Raw genomic sequence first — 19,631 nt, 5'->3', positions numbered from 1 at the left:
ACTACCCGGGACCGACTCCGACGATCCATGTCCACTCGCTCGATGCGACGAGCCCATCCACCGACAGAGACAGAATATGTTGATACAGAGGTCGCTAAATTACATGCGGCTACGGCTGCCGCACGAGCAATGCGCTTGAGTGAAAGATCTTCCATTGAGTCCAAAGGTTCGTACGATCGACTAGGCGGACCCGGCAATGTGGCCATTCCAGGAAGACGCCAAAACACCAGCTTGCAGTTAACAGATGGCGGTCACTCCATAATTACACCATTTGCCACCACTCCGATGACACCTCGACAATCGGAGAGGAACCCAGCTGCTCAAATTCATCACGAGAACCCGGCCGTGTTGCCACCAATCGCGGAGTTTAAAGGGATGGATGGCCGGGACAGCTCGATTCCTTCATCTTATCGCCGCCTACGAAGGGCCAAGTCCATGTTTTCTACCAGACAGCGATTGTCGCACTTGGCATATGGGAAGCCGCCCATGCCCCATGGCAGCTCCCCTGGTCCTGACTTCAGTCCAGAATTTGCAATGCCACGAACCTTGAGGAACTCAACATCCTTTGTTCGTGGCAATCATGAAGTACCCCATGCGATTCGACATGCCAAGAGCCAGGATATGGCCATTCGGCTGGCTCGCAGTCAATATTCCGAGAATAGCGGCAGCCCAGAAGTGCAGAACAGGCGCTCTTCATTCTTGTTGTCCCGTCGCAAGAGGGAACACAAGCCATTCCGGAAGACTTTTCGGACTCCAAGTGATGCGAGCGGAATGGATCCATCACCTGGGCATTTTAGTTCGAGACTCTCTCATGGCAAGTCCCGCACCTTTTCTGCGTCCATCAAGCTTGGCCTGAAGCGTGTGTTTGGGTTCTCAAGGCACGTCGAGCAAGCCACTGAGCAGTCAGCTGAGCCTCCGAATGAGCTCGGCCCTCGGAATTTGTCAGAGAATGTGATTAATACAGACGACATCAGCTTGGCCGATCATTCTGAAGATATCCATTATAGCGGAGATTCAAGCCCACTGCGAGTCATACAGAATTCTCCAAGTCGTGCTAGCCTTTGCACCATAGATTCACGCAAAACTAGCCGGACTACCTCAACTGCGGCGCCGACAGTGGCAGCACGAAGAAAAGGACATCGGCAATCACTGTCTTCGGTAGAGGAGCATGGTGATCCAAACGAGCAATGCTCAGATATACCTGCTTGTGATACTGGAAGCCGTCTGTCACCACCACGTAAGAGATCTAGCACTCGCAATGTGAACGGATGGTTCAACACTCAGGATCTATATACAGCCTTGATGCAGCAAATTGGACGAAATGCTGCACAGAACCAAGAGGAGGTTGTGTTAGGTACTGTACCAGAACATCGGGTAATTCCAGAGCGTGCGTCTTCCGCTTACTCCCACCGCAGCTTACGTACTGTTCGCCGTGTTTCCAGCGAGGGGTTAGCGACCTCTCCCGAATCATTCGCAACTGCAAGAGGTGATTCATTATCACCACAGAAATACCCACGATCTGCAGGGCATTCTCGGCCACTCCGGGCTGGGGCTCGGGCTAAACTTGGACAAGAACACACCCGGCCTCGAAGCGCTTACTCGAAAGGAAAATTGCCACACTCTGCATATATTGTGGATGAAGACTCGGATGAGGAGACAGGGAGTGTGGTCATTGCGCACTCTGAATCAATGATGGAGCCAGTATCTCCGACAAGTGTTTACTCACGAACGACTGGAGGTGATACATCGACCAAGAATCTCAGCATGTTAGCCGCGCCGAGTGCAGGTGAGCCAGGAATAGCGACAATTTTTGCTTCTGAACGAACTGCCTGGAGCTCACCAAATCATGTCAGTCGATCCCGGCCTTCAATGTCAATGGTACACCCAAGTGCAGATTGGCAGCAATGGATGAGCTCAGAGATTGAAAGGATCGAAAATGCGAGTCCTACAAAGGAGCATTTCCGGGAGGGTGCTCAATTCCAGGATGAAGATGAAACCTTCACCGACATGCTTCGACAAACATCTCTTCCAGGCCAAGCGTTGAACAGTCCCTTATACAGCACGGACGTACAAGATGGAAATCCACAGCTCCTAGCTGGTCCCACGTTGTCTCAGAGCAATTACTCACGACCATTCAGTCGGTCCTCCAGTGTGCGAACTATTCTGTCTTCCCCAAAGATTGAGCCGGATCAGGCGACTAAATTGCCTTTGAATGATGAGATTGATCTGACACTTCACCAAGTTCCAGCTGTACCATCCTGGTCCAACGGTGTTGCCGATTCACCTGTGTCTCCGATGCGCATCAGAACTAGCAACACGATTCAAATTCCCGAGTCACCCACTCCACCTCAGAGGAATGGTCCCGTGGTAATGAAACGAGCCTGGACTCAGGAGCAGGTCCGACGGTACTCTGCTCGACGGCCAATGACGAATGGGAAGCCAAATTCATTCCGTTCCATGAGGTTACAGCGAGATCTTCAGAACAATGAAAATACCAGACAAGGAGAGGAGCACGATGAAATGATGGACGAGTATCACAAGCTTCAGGATATTCATTCCACCATATCCAGCAAGCGCATGGTAGATATGTTTTTGAACACTCGCCGTCGCCAGATGGGAATGGGGACTCCAGCAAACGAGAACGATGCGCCCACGACTGATGAATTTTTCATTTGAGATTCCAAGTTTGGCCTGTCTGAATGATTTCAGATTGGTCCAGGAGTCATCCCGCGCAGATTAGATATATTTTTTCCGCAGAGTCCTGGTGTGAGATGTGTCAGTCACCTTTGTATTTACTTATGATGCCATAGCCACAACGTGTAGTGATACCGAGGATTACAAAAGCATATTTAGTATAAGTTCAATGCTCATTTACATCCAAGTTTATTTAAAACCTGACAATAAAAAGAGAAGTTCCATGAAGTGGAAAGAAAAAGCAAAAAGAAATCTCTCCCTCGGGGAATCGAACCCCGGTCTCCCGCGCTTATCGGTGTTAATGACAAGCGGAAATCATGACCACTAGACCAAGGAAGATGAGATAGTCGAGTTTCCGCTCGACCACTTGGTGCTGATTGATATTAGTGTTTCTAACTTAAGCCACATAATCCTCAATATTCTTTCGAAGCTGCCACTACCCCATTCAACCACTCAACCTGGGGTATGCCACGCGCCCATCTTCTCAGACATCTAGCTAGCCTCCGCATACATACTAGCTATTCAATTTAATCCTAAATCCTAACGACTTTCCATCACTCAAGCTTTGTTCATGAAAAATGCATATATTTTGAATAGATGTAGATATACGTAGTGGGAATTGTAAACACAAGGGGAATATAGTTAAGGCACCAGCGAGGCCTTTTGTGTGAGAAAAAAAAAAGACATCATAGGAAAGAAAATAACGAGTGAAAAGCATCGCCGAGGTATGTATAATCCACCACCATATTTGATATCGAGGCATATTAGTGATTTTCGTTTATGCGGGACTAATAGGTCCAACGAAGGCAAATGAAGCAGTATCAGGCACGAAAGGGTATGTCATCACTTCACAATGTGACATAGTTCGCCGGGAAAAATCCCTGGACTCCCTGCAAGTCACCCTCCCACCAGTCGTCAGTACTCTCCGTTTTCCTCACCAGCTTGATCCGATCTCCCTCCCGGAAAGACAAATCATCAGGTCCCTGGCCACCAAAGTCATACAGCGCCGTAACGAAAGTTGTAGTGGGACGTGGTGGCTTGGCCGGTTTGGCCGGCGGCGGGGGTGGAGGTCTCCTTTTCTTACCCGCCATGCTGGCCAGGGGATCCGTTACGGCAGGCGTGGGCGAGATGAATGTCTGGTGGTGATCGATCTTCGGACCAGCGGGTGAGAATTGGATCCCTGATGGCTTCGGCGGTTTGGCCGGCATGGGACTGGGGGATCGTTTGTATGAGTGGACGGGCATTGGCTCCGAGGGTACTGGTGGAGTGAAGTAGCCACTGCCTGCTGTGAGGGCTGTGCTGGATGAGCTCGCTGCTGAGATGGCCGAGACGCTGGGTGTGAAAGTGTTCACGGACGATGAGGGAGAAACGGGGCGGGAGGCCTCGAATCCGCAGGGTTTGGGCTTATTGAACATATTTGGTGGTGGTGCGGGAGATTTGCTGCGGCTGCGCATGTCACTGCCTCTTGAGGTAGCAGAGAAGCTTGTGAGGCTGCGACCGCCTAGCGAGGGCCGTTTGCCACGTTGTTCTTCTTGGGCCTCGTTTGCTCGGCGGATGGATTTGCCGTGTGCTAGGATGGCAAGACCTTCGATGTCGCTTTGAGAGGGCTTATGGGCCAGTTCCCAGTCCTGGATTACATGGTCCATGGGTGGGGGTGGGGAGGGGAAGCCTTCTGCTTCGCAGTAGGCGTGGAGCACGGTGTAGTAGAGTGCTAGCATGCGGTTTTGGATCTCAATTTGGGCGTCAAGGATGAATGGGACCAAGGAGAAGAGGAGGGAGACGAGGGTGGGCAAACGTTGGCAGAGATCCTCGTCCGCAGCGCGATAGATCTGCGATTGATTAGTTAATGTCTGAAGATATGTTCAAAATTCTTTGACTCACCTCCTTGGCAGTAGCAAGATCGGCCTCTGCCTTGGCGAGGTTGGCATTATCGCGCTCGGAACGCTTCGATTTATGGATGAGACCATCTACTTTGCTCTGGTAGCGTTCAAAGTCGGTCTATTTGAGACATTGATGTTAGTCATACAGAATTGAGCAACTTAAAGACTCTTCGAAGACGAACCTTTTTATCATTCCGCTTCTTAATGGTCTTCTTCACGGGCGCCAGAAAATCCTTCGCCGATGCCGCGGGGCGTATCATGCGGGAGTCGACTTCAGTGAGCTCTTGCAGCATGTCAGTGCGCAACTCATCGTATTCACGGCGCATTCGATTGGTGCGCGCAAGAATAGCCGGTGGTGTGTTGAACGCTTGTCTCTGAGTGGGGGTCTCCGAGGAGCTCGCGATGGGCGCATAGAGGCCATCGAACTCGTCGGCCATGCGACTCTGGAAAGTCGCAATAGAGCTCCAAGCATCGCGCCAGGCTTTGGTGGAATCAATAATCTATCTCGGCAGAAAGGTTAGTGATGCGCCCCACGTCAGCACGTTAAAAAGTGGCTGCCTACCTTGGTCAAGAGAGTATCAGCGTCCTCGAAGTCCTTCAAGAGCACGGCGACTTGGCTGTCATCGGCCGTGCGCTTGGTGGTCATTCGACCGAACTTTCTTTGCATGCTCAACATGGCGGGGGATTGAGCAGAGTGTGGTCAAACCGTCAAAATGAGGGGCATCCACGTTGCATAAAAGTAAAGCAGAAAGCACCAACGAAATAAGGAAATCAGGTATCACCAGCTGACTCAATGTTAGAAAGACGAAATAAATTGAATGAGAAAGGGGAACAGGCTGTCCCCTCAGATTGTTTCAGCCTCGCTGCGGCTCTAGGGCCCCCTCTTCTCCATATGTAGTCTAGCATCTATTTTTGTTCGGGTTGATCCGTGCTTTCCCAGGTCCAATTGGAAGATTTCCACAAATCAGGTTCTGTTGAGTCACGGGTGTGGGGAAGGGTTCTATCTCGACGAATGAAGCTCACTTACAGCGGGATATCATGCACGAATCAGGGATTAAGCAGGGACTTGATGGGTCGAAGGATCAAGGACTCGGAAAAGAGATAATTGGATTCGGATCATGAACTGATGAATGTGAGAGATTGAATGGTTCCAAGTATAACGCCAATGTCAATGCTTTCCAATGAAACCCCAAGTAAAACAAAAGCAAACCATGGATCGCGCACCGTTGGACCTTGATTGACTTTCTGCCTGACGGAATGGGCAGCCCCGCTGTTCCACGCGTTCAACCGCGAAGCTTCTTATCCCGCTGCACTGCCTACTACACCGCCCGATTACCTGGCACATCTACGTCAGTCACATTGCAAATATTTACGGGATGTGTGTTTATCCCTTAAATGCTACATGACACTACATGTCCACCCCCTCATCCTCCACGCGAGGCCCGGGCCCAAGCCCGGGCTCCCAGATCACCGCCTCAGTGGTCAAGTTTCGGTGCTTGTTCACGTATGACCTGCGCCGCAAATCAAAGCGGTGGCAAGATGGGTACCTTAAATATCATGCGTTCAATAAGCGAGCCATGGTGTACGACGAACAGGGCAACTACATTGGTGATCACCACTGGCGATCGGCCGAAGAGGTACAGGATGGCGATGAGCTTGAACTCGATAAGGGTGTGCTGATAGAGGTGGGGGAGCGCATGAGTACCACACAGACAGACTTGTCCAATCTTTTCGAGAAAAGGAGATCTAGTCAGACATCGCCTCGATCTAGAGATAACAACCCAGGTTCCGACTCTCAACCGCCACGTTCGTCGACCTCAATCTCCACGCCCACATACACGCCTACGCCTGTTCGGTCCTCAGGCTCGTCGCATCCCTTTCGCTCTTTGAATGACCTACTCGGTATCAGAAAAACACCCATTGGACACCTTTTGTCGCCGTATGAGGAACGGCATGGACCTCCGCCACCGGCGCCGTCGCCGGCGCCGCCAGCACCAGAGCCCGAACGGCCAACCAAGCGAGCAAAGACATCGACGGGAAAGACGACAAATAGTGTTCCATCCGAAGTGGTGGATTTGACAGTTCCTGAAAATGGACCCCTGCTTCAGTGTGCGCCAGCCCGGGATATACCACACCGAAAGGACTCGAGGCCGACAATGCCACCACCGGAGAAACCCGTAGCTATAGCAAGGCTACCAAGTACTTCAGTACCGACACCTATTCAACCACCACCCACAAAGCCTGCAGTGAATCATGCCCTCGTCACGGACAGTGCGGTCCAGGGCAAACATCCGGAGCGACCTGCGGCACGAAGCCAACAAAAAGACAAATCGCCAGCTGTCCCAGATGCTACCGTCGCGAAACCCGCTGCCCCACGTATGACGATCCAGAAACCCCGCAACAAATTTATGTACAGTACTCTGCAGCAACAGCCGTCTTCGGTGCCATCGACGACACCCGCTGAGAAACAAAGACGTCAACCCATTTCAAAACCTACAGATTCCAAGTAAGGACGCCCTACACGAATAGCCAATGATCCTCGCGCTCATTATTTACAGTAAACAACCAATTCAAGCATCAACGAGGGGAGAAGCAGAGCCAACTAGCACAGAGTTCCTGCCTTCAGACGCCACCCAATATGCCCTCGAAGATATAGCCGCTCCCTCAGGCTTTGAAAACGGGTCGAACCTAAATCAAAGGCCGGCAGACGCGCCGCGAAATCTACCCGCAAGACGCTCATTCGATGCCCCACTTCGCAAGTCTCTCTCTGATCCAAGCGCTTTGAATAATAAGCCTAGTCTTCAAGCAAGGCCGACTCCTATGCGGAATGCCATGAGCGCGGTCCCAGAAGAGTCTGGTGGAGTGCATGAAGAAGGTCCCTGGACCGCGGAGGCGTTGGATCTATTCGACTTTTGGCCTCCTGGCCGACCGAAACCCGTTTGATCTGTCTCGGATGTTAATATTTGTATTTCTTATTCTCTTGATACCCGTCCCTGTACATGTCCAGGTTATTTGATTAATGTCTACGATGATACCCCTATGGAAATGAATAGAACATACAGTCCATGACATACTCGTCATGGAAATCTACAATTGATCACCATAAAATTAGTTGGACGCCTCTATAGCCCATGTAGCAACTAGGGCAGCAATTGTAATTCAGAACAGTAAACTTCACGTGTGCATTCCCAGGTACCACTCGTTCACCTTAGGCAACCCAAGAACGTCAAGGTGCTTGGGGAGGGATGCCCACTGAGACGGCGACTTTTCTTACTTATTTTCCCGGCTCGAAGAAAGCGCTACGCATGTTGGCTTGAACCAATGTGAGGTCATATGCTTTACAGTACCTAGAAAATCAGGTACGTGCATAGCATCTTGTCTAAATTGCAGCTACCGCGCTAATTCGTACAAAAGCTAGTAGGGTGTCCGACTAAATTTGTTTAATTGTAGATCTCCGTAAAGAATTTGTTCTATGCACCGCAACTACGTAAAACCCACCTGAACGTGAAACCTAAGACACCACCCCCACCCAAAACTGAATGAAAACTTCTTTAAATACTCTTTTTGGTCAAAATGCCAGAAAGATATGGCATAGCCGACCATTCAAATGACCTCTCCAAGTCAACAGACTCCCAACCCCCATCCACATCCGCAGCGCTCTTCAATGCCCGCTCCGTATCCCGATCCAAGCAGCAATCCCCAATAAAAAACCACCATCCGAGCAGCATATAAGTCGCCTGGGCTATTCTTGCAAGAATGGACCCCTTCGGCGCCGCCCAATCATTGACTATATGCTCCGTAACCAGCAACCGGCCACCAGGCTTCAACAACCCATACAACTCCCGAGTCGTCTTCTCCATATCAGGAATAGAACACAGAACCCGCACACAGAGAATGGTATCAAAGATCCCATTCTTAGGGTTCGAGTCATAAGCCTCCGTTACACCGGTCTCCGCATCCCGGAGAGCAGGAAGGAGATCCTTAGTAGAGACACCGCATGGCAAGATATGATATTTCTCAGATACGCCCTCTGAAACTGCCTTCGCACGCAGTTCACTATGAAGACCGAGACAAGGCTCTGCGCCGTAAAGTGCGGTGATATCTTTTGAGCGCAGGAGTGGCATCTGCGTTCCTGTACCGGGGCCGATATCAAGGACAACACCGCGGGATGTTTTAAGAATGGGTGGGATCAGGGCTGAGCTGCCGACTGGTTCGGCGTTTGGGTCGCCGCGAGGTGCTATTGTTCGAATTAATTATTTTTGTTTCATTTATCGCAGTTCTCCTCTTTGCAATTCATACGAATGTAGGGATTAATTGGAATGGACTGAACATAGCATGACTCACCACTAAACTCAACCCAGAACTTTCCAAATGCCTCATCTCTCAGTTTTGTAGTTTGGAAAATGGGGGCAAAGACCTGGCCCCGGGTGAACACTGCGTCTTTGCAGACGCGGACGTAATCTGGGTAGAATTGTCAGTTAATTTGTATTTTGTTGCGTGGGTTGGGTTGTCTGCATTGAGTATCAAAATAGAGAATCAAACGCCGAGAACGGGGAACCGCCGTCAATGTGGGATTCTCGTAAGCGATGAGCACAAAAAGACAGAGGGGATTTCAACATGGAATTGGGGACTATGGAATAGCATATATGGGGAAAGAAAAGCAAAATTAACAAGGTATAATGAGACTCGGTGTGAAAGGAGCCAGAGCGGGATGGTATCGAGGAGCAGAGTAGATCAAAAGCCGATATTGTACATACGAGACATGGCCCAGAACATAAGTTGGGCTGGCTCAAGAAGGCCAGCCAACTGTTGTCCCAATGGGGGAGGAGCTTCATTCGACATAGCTATTTGGTTGCAATTGGAGTAGAAAATAGAATAGAGAAAAGAAAGATAGAAAAGAAGAAGATCCATATTTGAGCAGCATAGGTAGACGATAGGGCGTGATTGGTGAGGGGAGGGTCACCTGACGTGGAACGAACCGGGGAGCGGGAACTGCAGATAGATTCATCTATCAGCGTATAGACACTAGCTCAAAACCGAATGTATTTCAGTCCTTGGCTTTCGATGAATCACCACTAAAGCCACGGCTACAAGGGACTGACTGCTGGATCTACAGGGAGCTGAGTTAGGAGAGTGATTATTGCTCAAGTTGCCAGGTACCGAGGAGAGCATGAAGGAGGGCTAGAAGGAGAAACCGGATGGTTCCCGGTGAACTTTGGATTTCACATATTGTGGTGATTTTCTATGCTGAATTGTCTCATCTTGGATATCTTGATTGGATATCCCGATATCCAAATTGCGGATCTCCATTCATTCAATCTCTGTTGTATTTAAAAGACCTAGGATACAGTAGAGTTCGAAAACAGATTTCCCCCAAGACACACACACTTTCCTTCCCAGCGCCCCACTCCGCTTGCGCTAAACTTTCTTCGGTCAGGAAAAGTCCCCACCAGCCTTTCTAGGTGTATTCCTGGTAGATCAGCAAAGTTACCGTGATTACAAGTTCTGGCGCTGTAGAAAACGCCCGGCGGCCACACATTATAATTCATGCGGGTACTTACAGTGATACAGCAAAAGTCCTAGGCTCGACAAGGCCTTACCGTCTTGTCTCGATGTATCATGAGTAGATTATTCAACTTACCGTAAACACGGTGAGAGTCGGACTCAGATTCCCTGAAGGATACTCGTGTGGTTTGTTGGCACGGCACGTGCCTGAAATCACTCTCGTCTATATTTCTCAATTTGTAGGTACGACTTCGTATATCTACTTACCTTTTTATCTCTAGAACGACTGCGTGACGTACGATGCTGTGTATTACCAGAATGCAGATAACCGCTAGTTCCCGTCCCCCTATGGCCATCTATTTCCGTTCTCCACCATCAAGATCCCAACCAGAAGCAATGTCAAGCTGTGTTAAGGAATATATAAAATATGGAAACTACAACCACAGAAGTCCTGGATAATCCAGCAATTGAAGATGATCCTTGCTCGGATGGATATGTGCACGCTTCTCAGATCTGCTCAGCGAGTCTCGCGCACCTGGTTCGTACTGATCAGCAAGTCACCGTCAATCCAAAAGACCCGTTTCTCCACTCAGATTAATGACTTCGAATGGAGAATATGGAGAATCGATGGAAATATACTCAACCTGCTGTTAACTGACTTTCCTTTCTCTCTTTCCTGCCAAGGACAGACTGTATAGCTGCTGGTTCGAGGTTCATGACTTGCCTATGACCAAAGACGCCTCGACCTTGGCTCGATCCGTACGAAATAACGCAGGCTGGCGCAAGATGCTAGTCCAACAGGCTCTGGTCTCGGATATTGGACTTTCTGAAATTTCCAGCTCAAGGGGGAGGCGATGGCGCCAGAATCTCTAGTATCCCGGTCAGTTTCCAAGCAGTACCTTGATCTGATTTCCAATTCTCGAGTGGCTAATATGTGGAGTATAGACTGATCAAAAGATGCAAGAGTTTGGACACTATAGACTTCGGATGGCCTCTTCGAGGTTTTGGCCAAAATTACACCATTCTCAAACCAAGACCCTCGGTAAGGTAAGATCAGGAACTGCTCATTCATCAAGCATCACCCACTCCACAATATTCGACGCGGGTACAACCACCTTTGGCCGGCCTCCATTGTCCTCTGGATCGACAATAGGTCCACCCCCGCGGCAGGTATTGTGACAACCGTCTCTGCATGGTCCTCAGCTGTTCCCCAATCCCACCAGTCCAACGTATTTCCCTTGAACTGGTATCGGAACTTCTCGCCGAATTGAGGATCCTCGGGTAGCCCGTCTCCGTCCGCTTCCATAGTCCAGAAGTTCGTCCAGCATGCGCCGGGAAAGAGGGTTTGGAATCGGGTGCCTAGATTCTGGGAGACATTTATCGGCTGGTCGGGATCGCCCCAGAGCCCCCATCGACAGCCATTGCCGTAGAATGACTCCCATTTCTCCTCTATCTCCGAGCTCGGCTGATCTGGACCGGTACGGCGATAGACGCGGAATGCGCCATCTACCGGGCTAAATGCATAGGTGTGGAATGTAATCGGTCTTGGTTCTTCTTTGCCTGTTGTCGTAGTACCACTACTGTCTGAGAGACCGTGATAAGTGAGTCTGATATGGATCCTCAGTCGCCCATTCAGAGTCATTGTTGGACTACAGCTCATGTCAAGGCTGAGGACAGGTGCCCCTGGACTATTTCATATATTAGCAGGGGAACGACTGAATGCCACTAATCAGACACTCACACTCTCTCACACGCCTGGAAAGGCGGTGGTGTAGCAGGGTGTGGAATGGGAGGTGGCAGCGCTTCTACCACCGTGAAGGTGAAGTGCGCACCTCCCGGAATCAGGACCGGTGGCCTCTTGGGCTCGGAAGCCTCTTTTCCTACCTGCGGCGGTTTGCCCCAGCCCCAGTGGGCAACTTCTTTACCTGTCCAAAGCAAGTCGTAGCTGTGACCTGGCTGTAACAGCTTCTTCCAGGCACCAGGAATGGACAGTCTGTGGGTGACCGTATGGCGATCATGAGTCTCCTTCGCCTCCCTTGTCCAGGACGAATGTGGCTCATTCGGAAACATATGAAGACTTCGGCTCGGTTCGTATATGGGCTGCTTCTCAACACCAATTCTCTGGAGAATCTTGCTATCTGGATCATGGTGTAAGAGGATGAAGTCATCCAGGGCAGGGTCGATTGGCAGAGGGGACCAGCGCAGCCAGCATGGTTGGTTGATGTCGTTTGAGCTATCGCTCTCATTCTGATCGTCGCGGTCATTAGATTCATCACTCATAAGCCTCCGAAGATGGGACAAGAAATAGTCTTGAATCTCCGGCTCCGTCCAGACGGTCGGGCAGCCATCCAGCTCCAGAACCACCTGTGGGGTATCGGGCCTGTCTTATATGCTCGTTAGCGGATTATTTCTGCTCTCTTTGTTTGAAAGCCTGCAGCAGGTCACATACAGCTTATCGCACTCTCTCCACTTGACGTAGGAGTCCCGCTGGTCGTCCATGAATATATGGGAAATGTTAAGGTGGAAGAGAGGAAAACCGGAAGAGGGGAGCTAATTCCTGATATACTATCTTCCAGCCGGTAGAGCCTCCATCCAAGACACACTACTTCGTAATCCACTTTAAACCGGTTAACCCCATCAGATATCACGTATCCTTTCCTGCCTACTATCTTCAACTATCTACTTGTTAAAACCTTGATGCGGGGAGGCCACAGCGAGTTGAGGGCAACCGAGAGCCAATCACACTCCGGAGGCTACATGCGACATCACGTGCAACTTCTATCGCTCAGGCACGTCACAGAGCCTGAGCAGAACATTGAGGAGGGCAGCCAGAAGTGACCTCCGACTACCCGTGCTAACCTATAGCCTTCGGCCGTTTTTCTGCCCAGCGCCGAAACCTGTAATTACGGTAACTTTGCTGATCTACCAGGAATACATCTAAAGAAGCTTGTGGGGACTTTGCCTCAAGTTTAGCGCAAGCGGAGTGGGGCGCTGGGAAAGAAAGCGAGTGTGTCTTGGGGGAAATCTGTTTTCGAATTCTACTGTATAGCGTCTAACAAGAATGAGACAGACTGAGTAGAGTTGGAAGGAAAAGAAAGAGAAGGGTTTGCATTAAAAACAGAGGGTGTGGGGGAAGGTTCCTCTCGGCCGCATCGCGCCTTCCGAAAACATTTCCTCTTGATCTGACGCCATTGACAAACATAATTTGCACCTGGCTCATTACCGTGCACTCCGTGAGAATTACAGGAGGCAACCTAGTTATCTTAAAAGAAAAAGCATATTTGAAGGTAAGGGTCGAATAAATTTTAGTATGGCTCAAGTTCTGGTGCATAGTGCACAATGAGATAACGACATCCAAAGAGAGTAAGAGTGAATCCGGACAGATAGTCACATAGGAATTATCAACAGGAGAAAAGGAAAAGTATGCAATGTAGTCTGATCAGACAGGACCGTAGCTGTAATGCAGCACAAAGAAAAGGAGGGACGATGACAAGAGATGGTGATAAGGTCTGTAGAGACGAACAAGGTGGAAGAGAGTTGTAACGAAAAAAAGGAAAGAACACCAATGCGAGTTGGAAAAATGTATCAGCGAGGGGAGAGCTTCCGTGGGACTTTGGTTTCCAAATCTTCCAAGAGGCATTAAGAGGTCCAACAGTATGTCATGTAAGGGATTTGACATGAAAATCCACACAAATCTGACATTGAGTCGGAACGAATACAACGAAATGCTGGTTGAACAAGAGAATATAAGAGACTCGTGGCCATTATATGAATGCCGCAGGCCGTACTTTGTTTGAGGGCCTGCCCACAAACTCGATCAAACCATTACTAAAATTTTTTAGTGGTGGTGAGAGTGGCTGCGATCAACCCGGGGGCTGTAGCGACTGGTGCGGGAGAGCGAGCCAACGTCGTGTTTGCCATCGCAGCAAGCACGGACGTTTTCAAGCCGATCTTCTTCCTCCGCTGCATGTGCGAAATCTTCGATGCTGTCCTGGGCATGGATGCTTCCATTATGCACACTCGAAGCCTGGCCATTGCGGCCCTTCATGCTAGCAATCGATCCACGGATTGAACTAGTGAGGATGGTGCTAAGTCGGGATGATGAGCGCTGACGCTCTTCGGGGACCTGCAAAGACGAGTTGGGAACCGGAGAGCTAAGGGCAGGTGAAGCACGCCCGGGCGTCCCTGTGGACCGCATGGACATGGCTGAAGTTGCTCGCTTGGGGGGTGGACGGAGTGTACGGCTGTTGTAAGATGAGAGAGACATCCGGGCTGTCTGGCGAGACCCAGACCGGAAGCCTGGATTAAACTCATCGATATCATCCAGAGTCACACTATCGTGATCCTCACAGTGACCACTGTCCTCTCTTGTTAGGAGATATGTCAAGGCATTGTACCAAGTCTCATGTCTTTGGCTGGTACTGGCAGTAAATCGAAGTCGACGCCCAGGACTAACGACCTCCAAGCTTCTGCAATGGAGGCCTGGAGGATACGGGTTGTCATCTGCAACCACTCGCACAGCCTCGATGGGAATACTCTTGGTTCGAAGCTCACTCTTTCCAGCGGTCTGAGGATCCTTTTCACTCCAGTATAAGGTACGCGTGTACGGGTGAACCCAGAAGTACCGACGATGCCGAGTGTTTGACATGTCGGATGAGCCGGTCTTCCGCGTGTATTTCCAGAGGAACTCACCAATCATGGTTTGAGTGATGGCCTGGATCATGCGAGGATCGGTGTTGGGTCCGTATCCATTGGGCATAGGTCCAGCATGGGGGTTCATATTGAACCGCTCCTCCAGCTCCGATGCGAATGATGACACGGATGACCGCCTTGACATCTGGCTCTGGCTTCCTCTGCGCATGCGTGGTTGAGTAGAAACAGTCCGTGCTGATCCAGCACGCCCGCCTTGTTCATTGGGAGTTCGTGGGGCCGTTTGCGCATTCATGCGATAAGCAGAGGCCGGTGCAAGGGGAGGTCCCATCACGCCAGGTGATGCTGGTGGTACGTCGATAGATTTCTTTTCAGCAGCCAAGATTGCCTCACGGTGATCAGTGGGCAGTGGAGGGTGAGCACTTGAGGAAGACATCTGGCTAGTGGCAGTGTCTGGTCGCCGGATGGACGCGGAAGATTTGGCTGACGACTGCTGTTGAGGACGGGGTCGAAGCTTAGGGGTTGCGAATGGTGACGCAGCGGTGACGGCAACTGCTGCCATCTCCCTTGAGTATTTGCTATCAGCAGAAGAGGCAGGACGAACAGAATCACGATCCATAAGAATCTGGTCAATCTGCTTGGAGGAGAGGATGGTTTGCGATCCCTGATCTGTGTTGACCGAGCTGACTGGTTGTCTTTGCAACGAGTTGCCAGTAATATCATTAAGAGCCAAACCTGCGCTGGCACGTCGTTCACTAGTGCTAGTGGTAGTGCTAGCACGGCTTCGAGCTACCTCGTTAGGTTCATCTTCGTACACAGCTACGGCCGCACCAGCAGCCTTGGGCTCTTCCGCAGGGTCTGTTTGGATACCAAATTCGACCATTGAAGGAATCACGCGTGGTAGAGACTTGACTGGTTCCGTTTGGACAGAGTGCAGAGAAGCAAGAGAGGAAATTGGTGGGGGAGGGGCTTCAAATGGTACGAATTTGACTGGTTCAGTTTCAACAGGACGCAGGGTAGCAAAAGAAGGAATTGGATGAGGAGGTATTTCAACCACTTTAGGTGTGACAGGTTCCGTGAAAGATGGATCTAGCCAGGAGATCTCCAGTTGTGAAGGCTCAGGTTCTGGGACAGGCTCCGGGAGCTGTGGCATGGTGGGCTCAGTATGCAGCGAATTGATCAGGGACATCCCCAGCTCGGGAAGATGTACCTCCTTTACCATCGGCTCAGGCTCTGGGATGACAGCCGGCTCAGGTTCGGGGATAGGCTCTGGTAGTTGCGGCACAACGGGCTCAGTATGCTGCGAAGAGATCGAGGACATTCCGACTTCGGGAATGGGCATTTCCTCATCGACTGGCAGAGGTATAGATATAGGCTCAGGCTCTGGAAGTTGCGCCTTAACGGGCTCGGTAGAGTAAGTGAAGAGAGAAGATAAGGAAATTTCAGGCAATTCTCGCACAGGCTCAACTGGGATGATAGGCTCAGGCTCTGAAAGTTGTGCCTTCACGGGCTCGGTCGAGTAAGTGAAGAGAGAGGACAAAGAAAGTTCAGGCAATTCTCGCACAGACTCGACTGGGATGATAGGCTCAGAGACCGTTGCAACTACAGGCTCAGTGGATTGTGAAGAGATTGAAGAGACAAGCAGTTCTGGGAGTTCTGGCACAGGAGGATTGTGCTCCACGGGCTCGGTAGACTGCGAAGCGATGGAAGAGACATCCAGTAGCGGTATCTCTGGTACAGGAAGGATGTGCTCCACGGGCTTGGTAGCCCCCCCAGGGAAGTATGCAACACCCAATTGTGGCCATTTGGGTAATGAGGGGAGAATTTCTTGGGATGCGATCGTCGCCATGCCCAATTCCGGTAGGTCAGGCTCGGCTTGGATACCCGCCTCGACTTGCTGGGTCCCAACAGAGCGTTCGTCCCAAACCATCTTTGGTGGTGTAGGAACATTCGACAAATGATCGTCATCCAACGCCGAAGGTTTACGAGGTGTCCATTCCGTTCCTGAGCTGACCATTTTGGGGGTTTGCTGTTCTTCAGTAGTAAGCTCCCTGTCTCCAGTTGCGACATCTCTCCGTGGAGTGGTTGGAAGGTCGGAAGCGGCAACTCCAACAGCAGCTCCAACAACAGCTCCACCGATGGCTGCAACGCCGACTGGAGCGTCAGGCTGCCAAGGATCGGTCATCACACCAGAATCAATCATGACAGGCCTACTAGGTGAGTCTAGCATGGCATCAGAGGGGCGGCGAGAGCTTGATATAGGCACCATGCGTGGTGTTGAAGCGGGAGAAGTTGCGACAGTCTCTTCATCTTCTTCGCCACCTTCCAGTTCGGCAAGTTCGGCGAAAAGACTTTGTCCCCCTTGGGGCACAGATGCCTGCTCAAAGCTCGTTGCAGCAGAATTCCGTGCACTGGATGGACGGCTGCTAGAGGCCATGGGTGCCTCTCCAGAGGGGCGGATCCGCCTGACAACACTTCGCTTCGACTTGACTCGGGGACGAGAAATGTGAGCCTGGCTGGGAGAAGGGTATCCTCCCTCTTGGTCATCGTCATCGTCTGACGTGGAAGCCGAACTATGATACGAAGTGCGATCACGAGCCTTGGCCATTACCAAAGACGAAGAAACACGCTGGCGTGGGGTAGTCTGGACATTGTTTTCAGTCTCGGTCAAGTCTGCTGAGTCGCTGCTGTCATCCGCCATGCTCTCCACACCCGTCTGGAATGCTTCGCTTTCGGTTGTGGTTGCTCGCTCATTAGCCGTTTCGAAGCCATCCTCGGCTTCTGTGGCGGTCTGGTACACATCACTAGGCTCATCAGGGGATTCACGACCAGGACGACTGCGAACCGGTGCACCCATGGTGAAGCGAGTTGGGCTGATTTGACTAGCATTGTCTTCCCAGTCCGTATCGTGGAGCTCGTGGAGCTCAACGTGTGACTTTTCCTTACGGCCAGCACCCAAGAGATCTGGACGAGCCGGCTTGCGGAAGGAGTCTTCCTTTTTCTTCAGACGTTTGTTAGGCCCTCCGTTGGGAGCTGCAGTCTCACGGCGACGCTGCTCAACCTCATCTCGGGCCTCTTGCAACATACGCTTGAGCTCAATTTTCTCTGTCTTCTCCCGATGGATCGTGCTCTTCAGGTTCTGGATCATGCGGTGAGCATGGCCCAATGAACTCTTCAAGGTTTCAGACTCAAGATGGCCGTGTCGGGGTGTGAATTTGTTAGGAGAGGGAGGCGGAGAATTGTCAGGAGTCGTCTGTTCAGGCTCATCATCGTTGTTGTCATCGTGAAGATCTCGGCTACCTTGCGACTCATGTTGCCGAATGCGCATAGCAACAGCCTTCGCCAATTCTTGGTTTTGCGAGGTCAACTCCTCCAATTTCTTGTGGAGAGCAGATTTCTCCAAATCGCCAGCATTCAGGTTGCGTCGCAATAGGTGGATTTCCGAGTCATTGGCTTTCTGAATCATGTCCTGTTCCTCTAACAGCTTCGAATTCGTTTGTCGCAGCTCCTCCAGTTCTCGCTCGACGGCAGTCTTCTCCGCATTCGAAGCGCTCAAGCTGCTGGTAAGTCTTTTCTCACGTTCCGCCGATTCTTTCATGGATGCCATCAATTCATGAGTCTGCGTCTCCAGGGCCCAATTCTCGTCCTTGTAACGCTGTTCGCTGTCATCCAAGGCTCGGATCCGCTGCGAATACCCTTCTGCTTCCAGTTCCAGGCGCGATTTTTCCAAATTAATGGTCTTGATTGACTCATCTCGCTCGGCAAGAAGCCCCTGCAATTGGCGCACTTGTCCCAACAAGGATGTGGAAATTTCTGTCGCAAATTCAATGTCGTGGACACGGCCCGATGGCTGATTTCGTTGCTTGCGGGATGGAACGCCGACTTTGCTGGGAGAGTTGGTCGCCTGGCCGGCGAATAGGGCGGGGCTGATGGGAGACTGATCCAGTAGTTAGATGGGCTGAGGTCAGGGCCGATGGGCACGCGATGACAATACCTTTACTTCAAATCCCGGGGTGCCCAAGTGACCCTCATCCGAGCCTCCAGCCAGTCGCTTCGGGGCCAAGATTGCGCGCGTCGTATCCCGCTCAATCTCGGCATAATCTCGCTCCAAGTCGGCAAGCTTTTGGCGCAATTCCGATGACATCTCACTTTCATCCTTCTGCTGCTCCAAATTTTTCAGATACTCCTCCAGTTGTCGCTGCTGCTCGATGAGGGCAGTTCCCACTTTGGATGTCTCCTCAAGTTGACGTTCAGTTTCCGCTAGCCGGGCGGCTAGGGCCCGTTTGGCCTGGGCTGGTGAAGAGGCATTGATGTTGAATAATTGGGTATCAAACGACGAAAATTGGTGAGAATCGGGAGGGGAGGCGAATTCCCTTGCGCTATTCGAAACGAACGGGTCCTCCATCATTGAGGTAAAGGAGCTGTCAGCTCCCGCGTCGTGTGCGGTCATTCGCCAGACGTTGTGGACGTCTCACACGGCTTCTGGATCCCCTTTTAGTGCCAGAGGATACAGCGGCCGCTGAGAGAATTTCGAGATTCGCGCGTTCTTAAGATAGATTAGATGTTGAGTTCACGTGCATCGTTTGAGGGATCGCCGCGCGTTTTGAATGAGAGGGGTGTCGGAGTGCGCTAATTCAATGACGAGCCGGCCAGCGACCACAAATCGTCACGCTCCGCAGAAGCAAAATCGAGATGCGACGGGCGAGAGGGGAGAATTCAAGAAAATAAAAGAGAAGAAACCGCAGTAAAAACCGTCGCGACGAGCGAAGGTGGGAAAGGGAGAGGGGGTTAGAGAGAGACAACAAACACCGAGTACCCGGACGAATCAGTGCGAAGTCTGGTTGGGCGAGATGAGTCGGCGCGCGTGGGTGATACAACCAACCACAACACGATCTGCAGGTA

The 19,631-nt window shown here is 51.1% G+C and overlaps 6 protein-coding genes across 6 annotated transcripts; 2 read left to right on the top strand and 4 right to left on the bottom strand.

Moving 5' to 3' along the window:
* Positions 1-27: 27 nt before the first annotated feature.
* N7484_003126 (uncharacterized protein) lies at positions 28-2,676 on the top strand (the record flags this gene model as incomplete). The annotated part of the gene is made up of 1 exon (XM_057113546.1): positions 28-2,676. The coding sequence occupies one exon, from the start codon at positions 28-30 to the stop codon at positions 2,674-2,676; it is 2,649 nt and encodes an 882-aa protein (XP_056973686.1).
* Positions 2,677-3,542: 866 nt separating this feature from the next.
* N7484_003125 (BAR and SH3 domain-containing protein) lies at positions 3,543-5,250 on the bottom strand (the record flags this gene model as incomplete). The annotated part of the gene is made up of 4 exons (XM_057113545.1): positions 3,543-4,523; positions 4,576-4,692; positions 4,757-5,074; positions 5,137-5,250. 4 exons carry the CDS (start codon positions 5,248-5,250, stop codon positions 3,543-3,545), a joined length of 1,530 nt encoding a protein of 509 aa, XP_056973685.1.
* A 736-nt stretch (positions 5,251-5,986) lies between these two features.
* On the top strand, positions 5,987-7,084 carry N7484_003124 (DNA helicase ZGRF1-like domain-containing protein; the record flags this gene model as incomplete). Its single annotated transcript, XM_057113544.1, has 1 exon — positions 5,987-7,084. The coding sequence occupies one exon, from the start codon at positions 5,987-5,989 to the stop codon at positions 7,082-7,084; it is 1,098 nt and encodes a 365-aa protein (XP_056973684.1).
* A 1,041-nt stretch (positions 7,085-8,125) lies between these two features.
* Positions 8,126-9,416, bottom strand: N7484_003123 (class I SAM-dependent methyltransferase; the record flags this gene model as incomplete). Its single annotated transcript, XM_057113543.1, has 3 exons — positions 8,126-8,811; positions 8,919-9,035; positions 9,332-9,416. The coding sequence occupies 3 exons, from the start codon at positions 9,414-9,416 to the stop codon at positions 8,126-8,128; spliced, it is 888 nt and encodes a 295-aa protein (XP_056973683.1).
* A 1,741-nt stretch (positions 9,417-11,157) lies between these two features.
* N7484_003122 (uncharacterized protein) lies at positions 11,158-12,578 on the bottom strand (the record flags this gene model as incomplete). Its single annotated transcript, XM_057113542.1, has 3 exons — positions 11,158-11,767; positions 11,821-12,459; positions 12,529-12,578. The coding sequence occupies 3 exons, from the start codon at positions 12,576-12,578 to the stop codon at positions 11,158-11,160; spliced, it is 1,299 nt and encodes a 432-aa protein (XP_056973682.1).
* A 1,339-nt stretch (positions 12,579-13,917) lies between these two features.
* Positions 13,918-19,179, bottom strand: N7484_003121 (putative nuclear migration protein (ApsA); the record flags this gene model as incomplete). The annotated part of the gene is made up of 2 exons (XM_057113541.1): positions 13,918-18,666; positions 18,724-19,179. 2 exons carry the CDS (start codon positions 19,177-19,179, stop codon positions 13,918-13,920), a joined length of 5,205 nt encoding a protein of 1,734 aa, XP_056973681.1.
* Between the last annotated feature and the right edge of the window lie 452 nt (positions 19,180-19,631).

This window comes from Penicillium longicatenatum (genome assembly GCF_028827895.1).
Source record: "Penicillium longicatenatum strain IBT 33135 chromosome Unknown contig_2_segment0_segment0, whole genome shotgun sequence".
In the NCBI taxonomy this organism is placed as follows: Eukaryota; Fungi; Ascomycota; class Eurotiomycetes; order Eurotiales; family Aspergillaceae; genus Penicillium; species Penicillium longicatenatum.
This window is presented reverse-complemented; position numbering and strand designations above follow the sequence as displayed.